The sequence below is a fragment of the Heloderma suspectum genome, chromosome 10, assembly GCF_057233095.1.
Source record: "Heloderma suspectum isolate Gila_16-S chromosome 10, 16-S_ref, whole genome shotgun sequence".
Taxonomy (NCBI): domain Eukaryota; kingdom Metazoa; phylum Chordata; class Lepidosauria; order Squamata; family Helodermatidae; genus Heloderma; species Heloderma suspectum.
Window position 1 is genome coordinate 4526360 of NC_139467.1, and position 16221 is coordinate 4542580.

General features: G+C 45.3%; 1 protein-coding gene across 1 annotated transcript; it reads left to right on the forward strand.

Moving 5' to 3' along the window:
* The first annotated feature begins 524 nt into the window (after positions 1 to 524).
* COX7A1 (cytochrome c oxidase subunit 7A1) lies at positions 525 to 15295 on the forward strand. The gene is made up of 4 exons (XM_084814706.1): positions 525 to 621; positions 3745 to 3825; positions 7698 to 7782; positions 14786 to 15295. The coding sequence occupies exons 1-4, from the start codon at positions 607 to 609 to the stop codon at positions 14842 to 14844; spliced, it is 240 nt and encodes a 79-aa protein (XP_084670832.1). The 5' UTR covers positions 525 to 606; the 3' UTR covers positions 14845 to 15295.
* Positions 15296 to 16221: the final 926 nt, after the last annotated feature.

A 16221-nucleotide genomic window follows, 5' to 3' on the forward strand; every position in this document is an offset into this window, starting at 1 on the left:
CTCATGTACCAAAATAACGTGGCTGCCTTTGGATACTACATACCTCATTTGGGTAGGTGGGTGAGGTGCCTTTTGCTGCTCTGCTTCCGGCAGCAAGATGTCTTGGGCCATCCCTGCTCATCCCAGCTGGCCACCTGTACTGTAGATGCCACTCCAAACTTCTCAGTGCAGCAGGGAGGTGAAACAGTATTTTATTTACCCCTGAATATGTTTACAGGCCAGGCAGAAGAAGGGTGGGCAGGGGGCTATGTGTACATCCATTTGATCATGCTCATTTTTGCATGCAAAGGCCAGCAAGTGTGAAACCGCGCACGTTCAGTCCGGAGGTAAATTGACCCAGAATATGGCTCCGGTTGCAGATATTGCCGCCCCTTCGGGCCCTTTCATCTCTCCCTTTCACTTTTGTGCTTCAGCCTGAGTTTTGAACTCATCTGCTGCCCTCACTCCTGGCAGCTGGACAAGTAAACTAACACCCGGCCTGCCCCCCCCGCCCCGCCCCGCCAAGGCAGTGCCCTTGCAAAGCCGCACTGGAGGTCGTCACTGACACAGACAAACAGGCGAAGGAGAAAGGCAAGGAAGAAGAGGGCAAGGACCAGGCCGAAGAGAATGAAATCCCTCCTGGTAATTCTCCTATGTGCCTTCTAGAACGAAACCGCGAACTGTGCTGTCTGCTAAGAGGGGTGCTTGCTGGGTTTATGGGGGTGTTCTGCTGCTTCCTTATTTCTGGCTCCCAGCAGTTGAGTAAACAGGAGGTCTAATTAATCATTTGCTGGCAGGCTGATACTAACAAGACACAACAACATGACCGAGGGGGAGCAGGGGTGTTTGTTGTAGACAGTGGCCCCTTAAAAATGAGCAAAGATGTTGCAGCAAAAGCGTGCATGGGCTGGAGTCCCCCTGGTCAGACGCGCACGAGGCAAAACACAGCCATGGGATTTAACTCCTTTGCCGCCGCCACCCCGTACCATCAACGTTCCCCTCTCCTGGAATTCTTGGATCAAAAATTTAAAAAACGGGGGAGTGCATTCAAAGCAGTCCTCTTTGCCGCGTGATGAGACGTTCACCCCAGGTTTTGCAGCTCCGCTTCCCTTGGAGGAGAGAGCTCCCGAGGCTTATATCACCTTCATATTTTTTTAAAGGGACAAAAAGACAATATGTTCTGAGCTCCTGACCATACAGCATCTCATTGTCAAATTACTGAAGCATTCAGAATTTCCAGCACACACGTGCTAGCAAAGTGGTGAGATCTGGTTTTCTCAAGGCCATTCTCGCACGCATGTTGATTATCAAGGGGTGACACATGACAAGTAGCACAGACACCAGAGACAGAACTTTCCGATCCAAAATGGTTGGTACTGTATGTTTTTAGTGTATTGTATGCTGCCCAAAGTTAACTTGGGGTATTGCGCAGTTTAAAAGCACCATCAATCAGTTAAGAAAATATCACCTTGCATGGCCACAAACACAGCGACTTGGTTCTCATGACATGAGAGCCCACGGTGAGCCGTGATGTGCGTCAGGTGCATGAACAACCCTCGGATAACATTCAGTTAGTAGTAGGGTTATGCAAGGGTTGGTGTCTGCATGCACCCGGCACACACCCGGTTCATTGTGGGTTAAATAACCCACGATGAGCCCACCATGTTGTGCAAACTGGCCTATGCTTTTTCCTTAAAAGCCATTCGCACATTCAGTGGCCAGGCATCCAGTGTTAGGGATCAAGTGATATAAGCTGCAGCTGTGACCTGGCTAGCAAGCAGACAAAGGTCTTTGTCAGTGAAACAGATGCAGGCAGAGTCCAGTATTTAGGGACATATTCTGTTCATGGCCCTTGTTAGTTCATTCACTGTGAAAATGGGTGCCACTGTACCTTTTGAAAATACACAACTGGAGGATCTGGAATAAATCTGGGTTTAGCCTAGACCAGCTGTCCTCAACCTGGTGCCCTTCAGATGTGTTGGACTGCAACACCCATCATTCACTGACAGTGATGGCTGAGCTGGGAATGCTGGGAGTTTCAGTCCAACACATCTGGAGGGTACCGGGTTGGGGGAAGCTGGCCCGGGCTATGCAGGAGCGGGGGACAGGTGGTGCCTTCTTTGTGTCACCGCACTCAGCTTTCACTTGTGCTTTTAGGTCCCCCAGGGACAAAACCCAGAGCCAGCATGAGTGCTTTTTGATCACAACCTCTGTAGGAAGCAGAAGTTGAAACAGTGACTGTAGCTGCAGCTGGTTAAATCCAATCTGTGTGACTGAGCTTGCAACTAATTTATACAGAACTTTGAGATTTAATCACAAACCTTTACTGATCTTAATTTTTCACCTTCACAGCAACCCTGCAAGATAGGCCACTATTATTCATACAGCCCAGAAAAAGAACTGAGGCTGGGTGACAATGACTTGCCCATTTTCTGTCATTCCATATCTACCCCATAATAACTTGCACGGGGTAAGAGAGGATGTCAAAAAGAGAACTGTATGTATGCCAGTCTTTCCCAGCCTGGTGCCCTCCAGAGGTGCTGGCTGGGGCTGATGTGAACTGTAGTCCAACATATCTGCAGGACACGTGTTTGGAGAAAAAAGCAGCATGGCTCCAGCAAGCCTGAAGTCTGGCCACGCTTGCCCTCAGGTCTCCAGCAGTTACATTTCCGAGTGGGGGTGGATGCCTCTTGTCTCCAGCACACATCCATGTGCATTCTTGCGCACGAACACTATGGCACCATGTAGTGCACAGCCTCCTATTTCACACCATGCTGTTGCAGGGATATATGCTGAACTGTTGATGACATGTCGGAAGGCAATTATGTTTTACTAGTCTTAACTCAAACAGCCACAACCCCCTTGGCTTTTAAATCAGTGGAGGACAGGCTGTTGCAAAGTAAATTAGCACGGTGCACAAAAGTGGAGCCGAGCCTTCAGCAACGTATGCAGGAGGCCTTAGGCAGCGATCCTCTGATGCAGCCTTTCCCAACCTGGTCCTTAGCCGCAATCCTTAGCCAGGCCTTTCTAGCTGTGGAGTCAGCGCTCCAAGCATCTCTGGGTGACTGTGCCTAGCCACACTTCTAACTTCCCACACTTTTAATTTCTCACAATCCCCCAGAATGACCCTAGGTCAGGGGCATTGTGGGATATGAAACTGGAAATTAATCCAGCTGGCTGGTGGTGCTTGGAGTGTCAGGGCAAAAGGGGAAATTATGGGGGACCAGGGGAGGTATCAGCAGTGGGCCCTGGCAGTTAGCTGAGGATGCCCAACCAAGGAACTGCACAGGGCTGTCGGATTGTATGTCATATGTGTGTAGGCTCTCTTCATGTGGTAGAGGCACATGCCCAGAGAGTTTCCAGAGGGGTAGCCATGTTAGGGTGCAATCCTATCCATATTTAGACAAAACAAACAGACTACAACTCCCAGCATGCACCTTAAAGATTTATTCTGACATAAGCTTTCATCGACTTCCATCCACTTCTTCAGATGCACAAGTGTTATCAGGAGTTTCAGGTATATATACAGCACATATGGTAGTGGGTAGGGAGGGGAATTGTAAACAGTGAGGTCAGAAGGAAATTAAATGCAGAAAGTACTGACAGTGGCAATCATGTTATTAAGAGTGGCCGTTCACAAAACAGCTAACACAAATAATCTGACACTGGTAAGGAGGCTCTAGGTAAGAGATAGAAGATGTGGGAAAGAGACTTCATAACCCAGTTCTCCATTGTTGCTTTCCTCCATTTTGCTCTCTTCACTAGGCTTCCCGCATAAGGCCCCTCTACATTTCCTCCACTCGTCAGCTGAAAAACAAGGTCCCAGAACACCAGAAAATCTTCCAGGTGAGAAATCTGACTGCATCCAGACAGCAGCTGTTTATTTATTTTTATTTATTTATTTATTTAATTTATTAATCGCCCATCTGGCTGGTCACCCAGCCACTCTGGGCGATGTACAATAATAAAAACAGTTTAAAACAATAAAATTCTACATTAAAAACATCGTATTTCTAAAAATACCCTAACCCACCCCAAATGCCTGCCTGAACAACCACGTTTTTAATGCGTGGTGGAAGCTCATTAAAGAGCGGGCATGGCAGAGTTCTCTAGGGAGGGAATTCCACAGAGTGGGGGCCACCACAGAAAAGGCCCTCTCCCTCGTCCCCACCAGTCTAGCTGTCCTGGCTGATGGGACAGAGAGAAGGCCATCCCAGGCTGATCTTGTGAAGCGGCCTGTCTGGTGCTGCTGGAGGCGCTCCTTAAGGTAGGCTGGGCCGGAACCATACAGGGTTTTAAAGGTCAAAACCAACACCTTGAATTTGGCCCGGAAAACAACTGGTAACAAGTGCAACTCCTTCAGCACTGGAGTGATGTGATCTCGCCGGCGGCTGCCTTTAATCAGGCGAGCCACCGTGTTCTGTACCAGCTGCAGCTTCCAAACCGTCTTCAAGGGTAACCCCACGTAGAGCGCATTACAGTAGTCTAAATGAGAGGAGACCAGGGCATGTACTGCCGATGGGAGCAGATGGTTGGGAAGGTACAGATGGAGTTTGTACAGCGCTGTCCGGCTCACAGCTGGCACCTGAGCCTCCATGGACAGCTGGGAGTCTAAAATGACCCCCAGGCTGCGGACCTGGTCTTTCAAGGGTAGCCGTACCCCATTCAACACCAGGTCAACATCCCCCAACCCCTCTTGTCTCCCACCAAAAGTACCTCGGTCTTATCAGGGTTCAGCTTCAGCTTATTCCTCCCCATCCAGCCACTCACCAACTCCAGACATTTGGACAGGGATTCTACGGCCAACCTTGGTGAAGATTTGAACGAGAGGTAGAGCTGCGTGTCATCTGCATATTGATGACACCGCACCCCAAACCTCCTGATGATAGCCCCCAGCGGCTTCACATAGATGTTAAATAGCATCGGGGAGAGGATGGAACCCTGTGGCACCCCACAAGTGAGTGGCCACGGATCTGAAACCTCCTCTCCCAGTGCTACCCTCTGGTACCTGCTGGAGAGGAAGGACTGGAACCACCGTAATATGGTGTCTCCAATGCCCAACCCCTCCAGGTGGTCCAGGAGGATACTGTGGTCAACGGTATCAAAAGCCGCTGAGAGGTTGAGGAGAACAAGGAAGGAGCATTTGCCCCTATCCAGAGTCCTCCTCATATCATCCACCAAGGCCATTTCTGTCCCATGCCCAGGCCTGAAGCCCAACTGGAATGGATCTAGATAATCGGCTTCTTCCAAGTGTGCCTTCAACAGCATCGCCACCACCCGCTCAATCACCTTGCCCCAAAATGGCAGATTCGAGACTGGGCGAAAGTTGTTCAGGACTTGGGGATCCAAGGAGGGCTTTTTTAAGAGTGGTCTTATCACTGCCTCCTTGACAGCTGATGGCATCACCCCCTCCTCAAGGGAGGCATTTACCACCACCCTGATCCCCTTACCCAGCCTCTCTCTGCAGCTCATAATGAGCCAAGGTGGGCAAGGATCAATTAAGCAGGTGGTTGGCCTTACAGATGAAAGCACCTTGTCCACTTCATCAGAAGGAAGAAGCTGGAACCGATCCCACAAAACCGGTTTGCCACAGGCCACCTCTCACTCACTAACTGCATCCACAGCACATGGAATAACACTCCTAATCCGATCAATTTTATCCGCAAAGTGCCTTGCCAAGGCCTCAAAGGAGGCCTTAGAATGCTCCAGTGGTTCCAGAGCAACTGGACCGGCCAGGCTCCGGACCAGTTAGAACAGCCTCCTGGGACAGCACTCTGCGGACACGATAGACCATTTTAATGGGTCTTCCACCCATGCGGAGGGGTTGTGGAACCGAGAGGTCCAACGTCACCAGATAGTGATCTGACCATGACAAGGGGATGGTGGATATACCCCCAACTTCCAGATCACTCTCCGCTTCTCCAGAAACAAACACAAGGTCTAGCGCATGACTGGCTGCATGGGTGGGCCCAGTTGGAATAGCGTGCAGCTTCCAGGAAGCCATGGTCTCCATGAAGTCCCAAGGTGCCCCCATGAGGATGGCCTCCGAATGTACGTTGAAGTCCCCCAACACCAATAAGTTAGGGGACTGCACACGCACATCAGAGACCACCTCAAGCACCTCAGCTAGGGAGTCAGTCATGCAGTGGGATGGATGGTACACGAGCAGAATCCCCAGACTGCCCTTCGTGCCCAACCTCCAGTACATGCACTCAGCAACCTTGGTCTCCCGGAGAGGGGGTCTGGAGAAGACCAAGGACTCTTGGTAGATAACAGCCACTCCCCCTCCCCGATCCCCAGCCCTCAGCTGCTGTTCTATCACTGTATTGCTGAACCAGATGTGGCGGGCGGGCGGGACATGAGGGCTTGGGAAATCACTACAGAAAAGCCAGAACATACGCACAGCCAGACCAATACGTTTGAAATTATTTAATTGCATGAAATATTAATAGAATAAAGTTTATGTTTATAAAATTTAAAAACAAGGGCCTAGAGCTTGTCACTTCTCTCAGTGCATTCATCAGCCAGAACATTGTAAGGCAAGAGAATATTTGCTCCTTAGAGAGATTGGCTAGAATGTGGCCTGTGTGTTTTCCCTTATATCTCCACAAGGAATAGGGACTAGAAACGTTTTTTTAAAAATAAAAGCTAAACATTTTGGGAGAGAGCATGGACATACCCCGGAAGGCCCCTACAGCCTCCATGCCTTGCCCTGTGGCTGCAGCCCTGTTTATACTTGGGCCAGCCCTATATCCTCTGCCACATAGTGTTTACAGTGCTAGTGTCTCCCAAGACAAAAGGAAGGTGAATTAAGTAGAGCCCCTGATCTTGTCAGAAATGGCAAAACTTCCTTCATGTAAAAATCTGGCTCCGATTCACAACTTGAATGTGTAAATCAAGGGTGTTGACCCTTAGGTCACAGGCCAAATCTGGCCCACCTGGAGACTAAATTTGGCCTTCTGGGGGTTCCCAGGATAGGCCCGTCCCCTTTCCCCTGGCCACCTATCATAGGGTGTTTGGGGGGCATTTCTACATGAGGCTTTCATTGCATGCTCATGATTGGCCACTCATGGAAGTTTGCAAGTCCCTTACATGACACCATCAACTTCCAGGATGGCTCCCGTGCTTTCCCCCTTTATCCCGCTTTCAAAAAGATTGGAGATAAGCTGTAATAAACCTTAACAGCACCATATTGGCAGTGTGAAATGCTGCTGTTGTGCCATAATTCAGCCATGAGATGGCGCTGTTTCATGGAACATATAGAGCATTGCCGAGAAGGGAATTTTCAGTTCCAAATCACATTTTCACCATTTAAAGGAGCCCATCGTAAACCTGGAAAGAGTCCAGAAGAAGAAAGCCCCGGTAAGGATGCAGGATTTGTGCCTAATGTAGAGAAACCCTTTGTGTCTTTTGAGCAGTTCCCCCCACCCCACCCCCAATTCTACAGGGTTGAAATTCCTTTCCTAAGGCTTAGTTACTGGCAGTGAGAGCTTTAAGCTAAAATGTGCTGCTATTTTTGCTCTTTGGGTTATTTTGAGTCCTGCCCCCGTTGCCCCTGTCCAGTGCTGGAATGCGCCCCCCAAGAGTTTCTCTGTAATTGAATTCAGCTCTTGAGCTGAAAGAGTTTCAACCCCTGCTCGTGTAAACATACCAGAGGTTGAAGTGAACTCAGGAAGATGTGTCCAATGAAGTGGGACTAATTCCCTGTCTCTCCCCAGGCAGACAACGGCCTGCCTGTGCATCTAAAAGGAGGGACCACAGATGCCCTGCTGTACCGCTTCACCATGGCCCTGACTGTCATTGGTAAGGTGATGCTTCCATTCCTCAACCAAACTTTATGCTGGGAAGGGAGAAGGATCAGGCCTGCATTGGAAGGAGAGCTGAATGCTGGGGTAACTGCAGTTTGTTCACACATGGAGAATTGGTTCTCTGTGGCTCTTGCACATCTGTGGAGCTCTCTTCCCCTGGAGCCTAGGTCAGAGCTTTCCAAACTTTTCATGTTGCTGACACACTTTTTAGACATGCATCATTTTGTGACACGGTAATTCAGTTTTACTAGCAAACCAGAGGTTAAACTAACCTGTTATAAGAGATACGGACACATACATAAATTGTAATAACGAAATGTATGGGGATACAACATATGTCATGAAAACCTTTCATTTATATTTTTTAAAATATATGATTTGTAAGATAATAACATACATTGTTGTCATTTATGAGTAACAGTATGTAAATATGTGCAAGAAATTAAAAAAGTTGAATAACACCAATAACTACTTACCATTTTAATGGGATATGAGGTTGTTTCAGTGCCTTTAAGTTTGCCATCGTTGAAAAGGATACTTCATAAATGTATGTAGTAGAAAACTGCAGAAGAATTTTTATCGCTTTTTTAGCTATGTTTGGATGCATTTTTGAAATGTGAATCCAAAAGCTGTCTAAGTCACCCTGTTCATGCATCATTAACAGATTTCGATAATTTTTTATGTCAGCTAATTCTTCTTCAATAAGTAAACAGTTCCTCATTGCAGTTGAAAGAAATGGATTTCTGATCCAATCATAGTCTCGGATTTCAACATTTGGGAAGTAATGATGAACTTTCTCTCCAAGCAATGTTAAATGGTCAACAATTAGCGAGCTGATATCATATTTTAGCTGGCACTCAGCAGTTCTGGAAAACATTTCAAAATTTCCTTCTTTCACTTTCCTTTTCCAAATTACTATTTTCTCTCTCATAGCACAAATTTTATCTACCACTGTTAAGATATTTCCCCCTTTTCCTTGCATACTGGTGTTTTATTCAAATGTTCAAATATGTCAGCAAGATATGCCAATTTTGTGCACCAAAGTTTGCTTTGAATTAGATCGCAGAATTCATTTTGCTGATTTTCCTCAAAAAGTTTAAGCATCATTTCCCTCAATTCATATACACGACAAAGCACCCAACCTCTTGAGAGCCAACGAACTTCTGTGTGTAGTAGAAGCTTTTTAAACCTTGCCCCCATGTCTTCACAAATATGAGCAAATAATCTTGATTGAAGAGGTCTACTTTTAATGTAATTGACCATTGGAACCACTTTGTCCAAAACTTTTCTTAATTCATTTCCAATGGTTTGCGCGACTAGTGCTTCGCGATGTAAAAAGCAATGAGTGATTATAATATTTTCATTCTCCTTCTTTGCTAAAGCTATAAAACCTTTTGTTGAACCAACCATTGAAGGTGCGCCATCTGTGCATATTCCTACACAAGCTAACCATTGCAAATTATATTCCTTCATGAAGCAGTCTGAAGTTTTAAATATATCTTCACCTCTAGTTCTCATTGGAAGTTCTAGACAACACAAGAATTGCTCAATAATTCTGTCAGTATGAATGAAACATATAAAAACCAATAATTGTGCTAACCCACTGACATCTGTTGCTTCATCTAATTGCAATGTAAAGATCATATTATCGTCTTGAAAAATATCCTTCATTTGCTGCTTAATGTCATCAGACATGTATTGAATACATCTTCTGATCGTGTTATCTGCCAAAGGGATTTTATTAATTTCTATCTCAAATTCGGGCCCAAACATTGTTCGAACAATAGCACAGCAAGATTCCTTTATGGTGGTTTCAGCAATAGCGTGTGGGTCCTTGTTTTTGGCAATTATTTGAGCAACCAAGTAACTTGCCTTTTGAGCTTTCTCTGATGTCTTCATTCTCTTTGTGAATGATGCAGACTGCTTCTTTATAGATTTTGAAAGCTCAATAAAGTATTCTACTAGTTTTTCTGACAAATGACAGTGTTTTGAGGTAAAATGATGCTTTAATTTATTTGGTACCATACTTTCATTTGCAAGTATACCCCCACAAACTAAACACTGGGGACAAGGATTTTTTTCATTACCAGAAAATGTGAACCCCAGTTTCATATAATCTTTACTGTATAAACAAGGCTTGGAATTTTTTCCTTTACACTTCTTACGTACTAATACAGACCGTTCAACAGTTGATTCTTGCGTAGTTTCCTCTATAGTGGCTACATTTTGTTCATTGCAAATGTCATCTTCACCAGCTTTCCTTTTCTTAATTAGAAACGTATCCATTTTACAGGTAATTCAACTGAAATTTAATGAATAAATCTATGCAAATTTATTTCTAGGTTTTAGCATTAACTAAATATGAAAATAACAGGACTGTTTTTAGCGCTTATCTTTCTCTGTTTTTTCTTATGAAAATAACAGCACCTGTGCTCCACTCCCACAGTGATAAAGTGAGATAAAGACAGGAATCAGGACCAGGAGAAAACGTGAACAATAAACAAAATTAACTAAAGTATTTACAACACATATTAGGACACATAGGACCAGGTAGGAGCTCAGCTGCAAAAACACATGAAGTAGAGAAGCAAAAGTCCAACAAAAATGGTGTAAATATATATGTCTCACTACAAGGCTATATTGCTGTAAATATTTGCCATGCCTATGTCCAGAGTCCAGTTCCAGCACTCTCAGGTGGTACACTGCCAGTGGGTGGTTAATCCACAATTACAGCAGAGTAAAAATAAAAATAAATGGCAGAAATCAACTGAGCTCCATTCCGACAGGCCAAGATGGCGGACGGCCTGCTCGGTGCAGTCCCAGGCGGCGTTTCCACCTGCGTTACTCTGGCCTGGCTGCACGGCAGCGCGGTGCAGAAGTCCGCAAGGGGCACGCCCGAAACCACGCAGGGTTGGTGGCCGCTGCCACTTCTCCGCACCGGCGTCGGCCAAGCTCTGCTCCCAGGGCAGTGCCTCCGTTCCCCTCTCTTCGCCCCGCACCTCTACCTTTCCGGGGAGCGCAGGCTCGAAGCTCCTCGCCTGCCCGGCGCAGCCCTCCCTGCTCTGGGGGCGTCCAGCAGGCTGTTGTTCTCCCCTGCTGCCCTCCACCGAGGATGCGGGGAAGCCTCTTGCCAGAGCTGATTGCAAATTGCTCGACTAATTGCTCCGCTAACTTCGAATTCTCCACACTCCTCATGCAGCCAGCGTTGCCATACTCCTTGCCGTACTGCTCCAACACCGCCAATCACGTGCGCCCTACATCAAGACGCCACGTGATCCTAAAGCAGCTAATGTTAAAGCACCTAAGCCTTAGCAGCTAAGCTGCTTTAACATTAGCTGCTTTAGGAAGTTCCGGGGGAGGGGCCAAGGGAAGCAAACATGAGTAAGGGAGTTCCGCGGTGCCTTTCTGCACAATTTTCTGCATTTCGCGCGACATACCTACACACTGCTGCCAACACACTAATGTGTCGTGGCACACAGTTTGGAAAGCTCTGGCCTAGGTTATCGAGAGCAGCATAAGCAAGCCTTAAAAGACGTATTTATCTAGCCCTGGTTTGGGGGTTAAGAAAGTTGTGGGGCATTTTAATTTGGGTGAGATATGGGGAAGAAAATGGAAAGAAAAGAAACGGTGCGCACAGATATTTCAGTCTTACTAGAAACGGTTCTGGACAACTCCAGAATGTGTTAGTAGTAAGACAGAAATATCTCTGCACATCATTTCTCCCTGTGATAGTGTATAAGAAATATAGAACAGATGCTTTAAAGAAAGAATAACTAATTAGAATCGCTTTCATAGTAGCTTTCAAAAATAGAAGCCCCAGTGCTTCTCTTTGAGGTGAGACAGATGGAGAAATGAAACCAAATGAAATCGCAATGCTGGATTTCCCTGCTCCGAATTACGTCTTTTTCGAATGGTTGCGAAGGGTAGCTTTTCAAATGCAAAGAATGATTTGTTGGGTGTGAGAAGGGAGTATTGCGGGTACAAAAATGAGCCTTAAACGGCTGCCACAGAACAATCCTGTGCAGTGGAGGCGGGCGGCTCCGATGTCAGTGGGGCAGTGGATCTGCCCCAGGTTTCAGTCTGAACCAGTCAGAACTTTAAAGGAGCTATCAAAAGTGCACCTTGGATAGCTCCCTTAGAGTTCTGGCTAAAACCTGGAGCAGATCTACCGCCCCACTGACATCAGAGCCACCAGCCTCCACTAACGTAGGGCCTTTAGAATTGCAGCCTAACAGCGGAATCCTGTGCGTGTCTGCTCAGAAGTACACCTGACTAAGTTCAATGGGACTTAGTCCCAGGTGTGTGTGTATAGCATTGCAGCTTAAGTAGGTGTAATATGCGTCACAGTGCCCCACCCTACCCACCCCTCTAATAATAGGATCCAGGCACCAGAAAGCCAATGAGTTCAACTCCCCAAAGGGCTGAATTTGGAGCCAGTTCATGAAAGAGAACTACATGCTTCATCAGGAGCCCTCATTACGGCTTCCTGATGCTCTAAGTGGCTGAAAGTTTCTGGAACTGCTCTAAACGTTTGCTGCCATTCTGTCCCCATCTGCCGTAAAGGAATGGCACACACGCTTACCATCCAGGGTTTTTTCTGAGCTGCCAACTCACAACCCCCGACCTTGTGGAAAGACAGACATGCAGACAAGCATACTGTCAAAGAGTTTCAGATACAGCTTGGCTGGTTTTATTCAAAGTGATATACTGTGAAGGAATACAATGCACTTTTCCATGTTTATGGCACTCATTTATATTCTGTTTTGGAATACACAAGTCAGGTTTCAGGCTGCATATCAAAAATACATCTCCAATATATATAACCTAGCTTAACTTTCAGTTGTAGGCATGAAAATTACCAAAATGCTGACACACTACAGCTACATGTTTGGTGGGATCATCCAGCAGTACAGAAGTTTAGGTTACATGTACGGTAGGAAATTAGAATGAAATTAAAGACATCACAGGACTGGAAGTTATCGTTATTCTTTTGGGATATTTGGAAGAAAGAAAATTAATTAATTAATTAATTAATTAAGTTATTATTTACTAACGGCGGCAAGACATTTGATAGTCCAATACTGGAAAAAAGTAGAGATACTTGTGATATCCAAATGGGAAATTAAAAGTAAGTCTTTAATTAAATGTATGTAAACTGACTTATTGAATGAGGGTTAGAAAAGGGAGGAGTAATTGCTATGAAAAAATTAATTGTATAGAATAAATTCTTTCATTATTGGAGTAGAAACACTATACAAGTTGGAATGAATTGGATTGAGCTAATGAGTTATTAATATTTAAAACTGCTGCACTGACATGGATAAGCTATGATACTGTATAATATTTAATATAGAATGCAATTAGAATATGTAGATTTTTTGTATTGAGTAATTTAGGAATGATTTGTATTTTTGATATGTTTGTTAATTAAAATATTAAACATTTTAAACAGCATGCCAAAATTACACATATATCCCATTTTTCCTTGGAGCCAGCAAAATCAGTCCTAATTCAGCCCGGTTCAAAAGTGGCTGACACCAAGCTATTTGTTGGAGGCAATTTATTAACTAATATTAACTACTGTATAGGCTTGCATACTCGTTCCTACAGGTGGTGCAGCCTTTATCTCATTTCAACATCCTTTAGCAGGCTCTTGCAGAGTTCAGGAAACAGTGAAGCCAAATCACAAGTTCTTTTATTACTCAAACTAGTTAAGGAATTCTCAGCCCTAACTTGATGGTCAAAGACAGTCAGTGTGGTGAAATGGTTAGAGTGTTGGACTGGGATTCGGGAGATCCAGCTTCTAGTCCCCACTTGGCTGTGAAGCTTGCTAGGTGACTTAGGGCCAGTCATCATCTAACCTACCTCACGGGGTTGTTGATATAAAACGGAGAGGAGGAGGATCATGTAAGCCTCCTTGGGTTCCTTGCAAGAGGAAAAAAGGCAGGATATAAGTGTAATAAATTTAAAATAGAAGAATGCCTTCTACAAACATGCTCTGGCGAAGGAATACTGCAACTGTATTTACTTTGAAATAATGGTTTCTTGCGAGCAATCTGTTTCTGTAGGGTTGCTTCCACACTAGATCCCTTTAATGCTGCTGAGGCATTGCTTTTCTGCTGGAGGAACAGGATTTAAAATGGAAGGTATATTATTCCACATTGTCCCATAGCAATGATCCTTCTATAATGATTTCTCACAGATGAGTCCCATTCAGCAAATGTCCCATGTCGCATTTATTGATAGTTTTCTCCTGTCAGGGTTATCCTGTTTTATTGTTTCCTGTTTAGCATGGCTAAGGGATGTGTGATTGTCAGCTTCTGAGCCCCAGGAGTAATTCTCATTTCCTTGCATTATTTTTTCCAGTCTTCTTTTTTTTAATAGTGAAATAACAATTGAACCCCTTCCCCCATGGGACTGAAGCTGAGTAATCAAGGGAAATTAAGGGGCAATTCACCACCCCAGCCTCACTGAACAAGAAGAAATTAAACGGTCAGATCCTGAAAGCATTTGATGTAAGGAACAGTTGCCCTTACCAGCCTCAACAGTGTTCACAGTTCTGCCATTGTGTTTTCTTGCAAAAAAACCAAAAGAATTCCCATTGATCAGGTCTGAAAAAACAAGGGAAGAGAACACAGAAAACACTGGAATGCAGATATTTGGCAAAGGCATCAACTGGACACTCTGTGAAAAGTGAGTGGACAAAGGATGCCAGCTCCAAAGAAAAGGGCTAGTGTGAAAGCAACATTGTTCAAGTCATCCCAACCTTTTATGTAAGCGATGCATGCATTTGTGCGTGTGTGTTACAAAATGATATCAGTCCATCCATGCGCCACATCCTCCCCAGTTCATTCTCAGCACTACGTTTGACCCAGGACCCAAGGGGCATCAGCCTCTGGCACTCAGTATCTCTTGGTCCCAACTTCTATTGGTTAAGGGGTTGTATTTTGCAGCTACTGGAATTCTAAACCAAGCCAGCTTCTGTATTTGTTCCGCAGGTGCTGCCTACTCTGTCTTTGAACTGTTCCGAGCTGCTCAACCTAGGAAGAACAAGTGAGAATGAAGCCGGTGGGGCTGACCCGGAAGTATAGCCCATGCCGCCCCCCCATCAGAAGTACAACCCCCTCCTCCCCAATTCAGGCCTCCTGCTCCCTCTTTTTAGGGGCTACAGCAGAGAGTAGAAAATATATTTGAGCGAGGGGGAAATAACCAAACCTGTAGGTTTTAAGGGAACTTTTCTTCAAAATAGCGTGAGCGTATAACATCCGTTTAGAAACAGAATCACATAAATAAATAAATAAAATCAAAGATTCACACATCCTTTAAAAATTGTACCTTCACAAAAACAACCTGGTTTACCACCACACATTTTTAAAGTCATGATGAACAAAAACAGGAACATCAATATTCACAGTGGCGAGTTGCATCTAAGTCAGGCCACGGTTGTCTACGTGCACGGTTACGAACATACAGGGCTGCCTTGTACTGAATCAGACCAGTGGAGGCTGGTGGCTCCAATGTCAGTGGGGCGGTGAATGCTCTCCGGGTTTCAATCAGAACCAGTCAGAAATCTAAATGAGCTATCCAAGGTGCTTCTGACTGGTTCTGATTGAAACCCGGAGAGCATTCACCACCCTACTGACATCAGACCACTGGTCCATCTAGCCTACTATTTTCTACTGTGACTGGCGGTGGGTCTCCAGGGTCTCAGGAATAAAAGCATCTACTCCCCTGTCAGCTACCTGATTCTTTTGCCTGGAGACACCAGGGACTGAACCTGGGATGTTTTGCATGCGAAGCAGGTGATGTACCATTGAGCTACAATCTCTCCCCATGTGTAAGGACATTTCTACATGAGGCTTTTATCCTGCACCTTTACTGGGGCTTCTGCTTATGGATTCTTTGTGGGATGAAGATCAGCTCCTTTACATGGGCTTCCCCCCTGCTTTTTTCCACTTTCTCTTCCTTTCTATATGTTTCATTTCACAGCCACTAGACGGCGCTGTCACATAGTGGAATTGTGCAATTACACAGAGAATTTAATGGTGCCATTCAGGATATTCTAGATTTTCCTTGTTAAGAAGAAAAGTGCGATAATGGCCAAAAAGCGCAGGAGAAGCCCTGGAGGATGACGACGTCGTAGAACAGACCTGTAAACTACCGTGATCAAAGCCTCATGCAGAAAGGCTCAGAGAGAGAGAGAGAGAGAGAGAGAGGGACTGTAGACAGGCATTGCTGGAATCACTAAAACGTTCTCATTCATCCTCTCTCTGTTTAAACAGTCATCATTTGTGCCCTTATTGGGGGGGCTTTTCTTGGGGGGAATTTTCTGCCCAGCCCATTGGAATGCACTTGGATTTGATTGGATGGGGAATGCTTATTTCCCATCTCCTCACAGGACTGCACAAACCAATAGCAAAACAGAAGTAGTTAC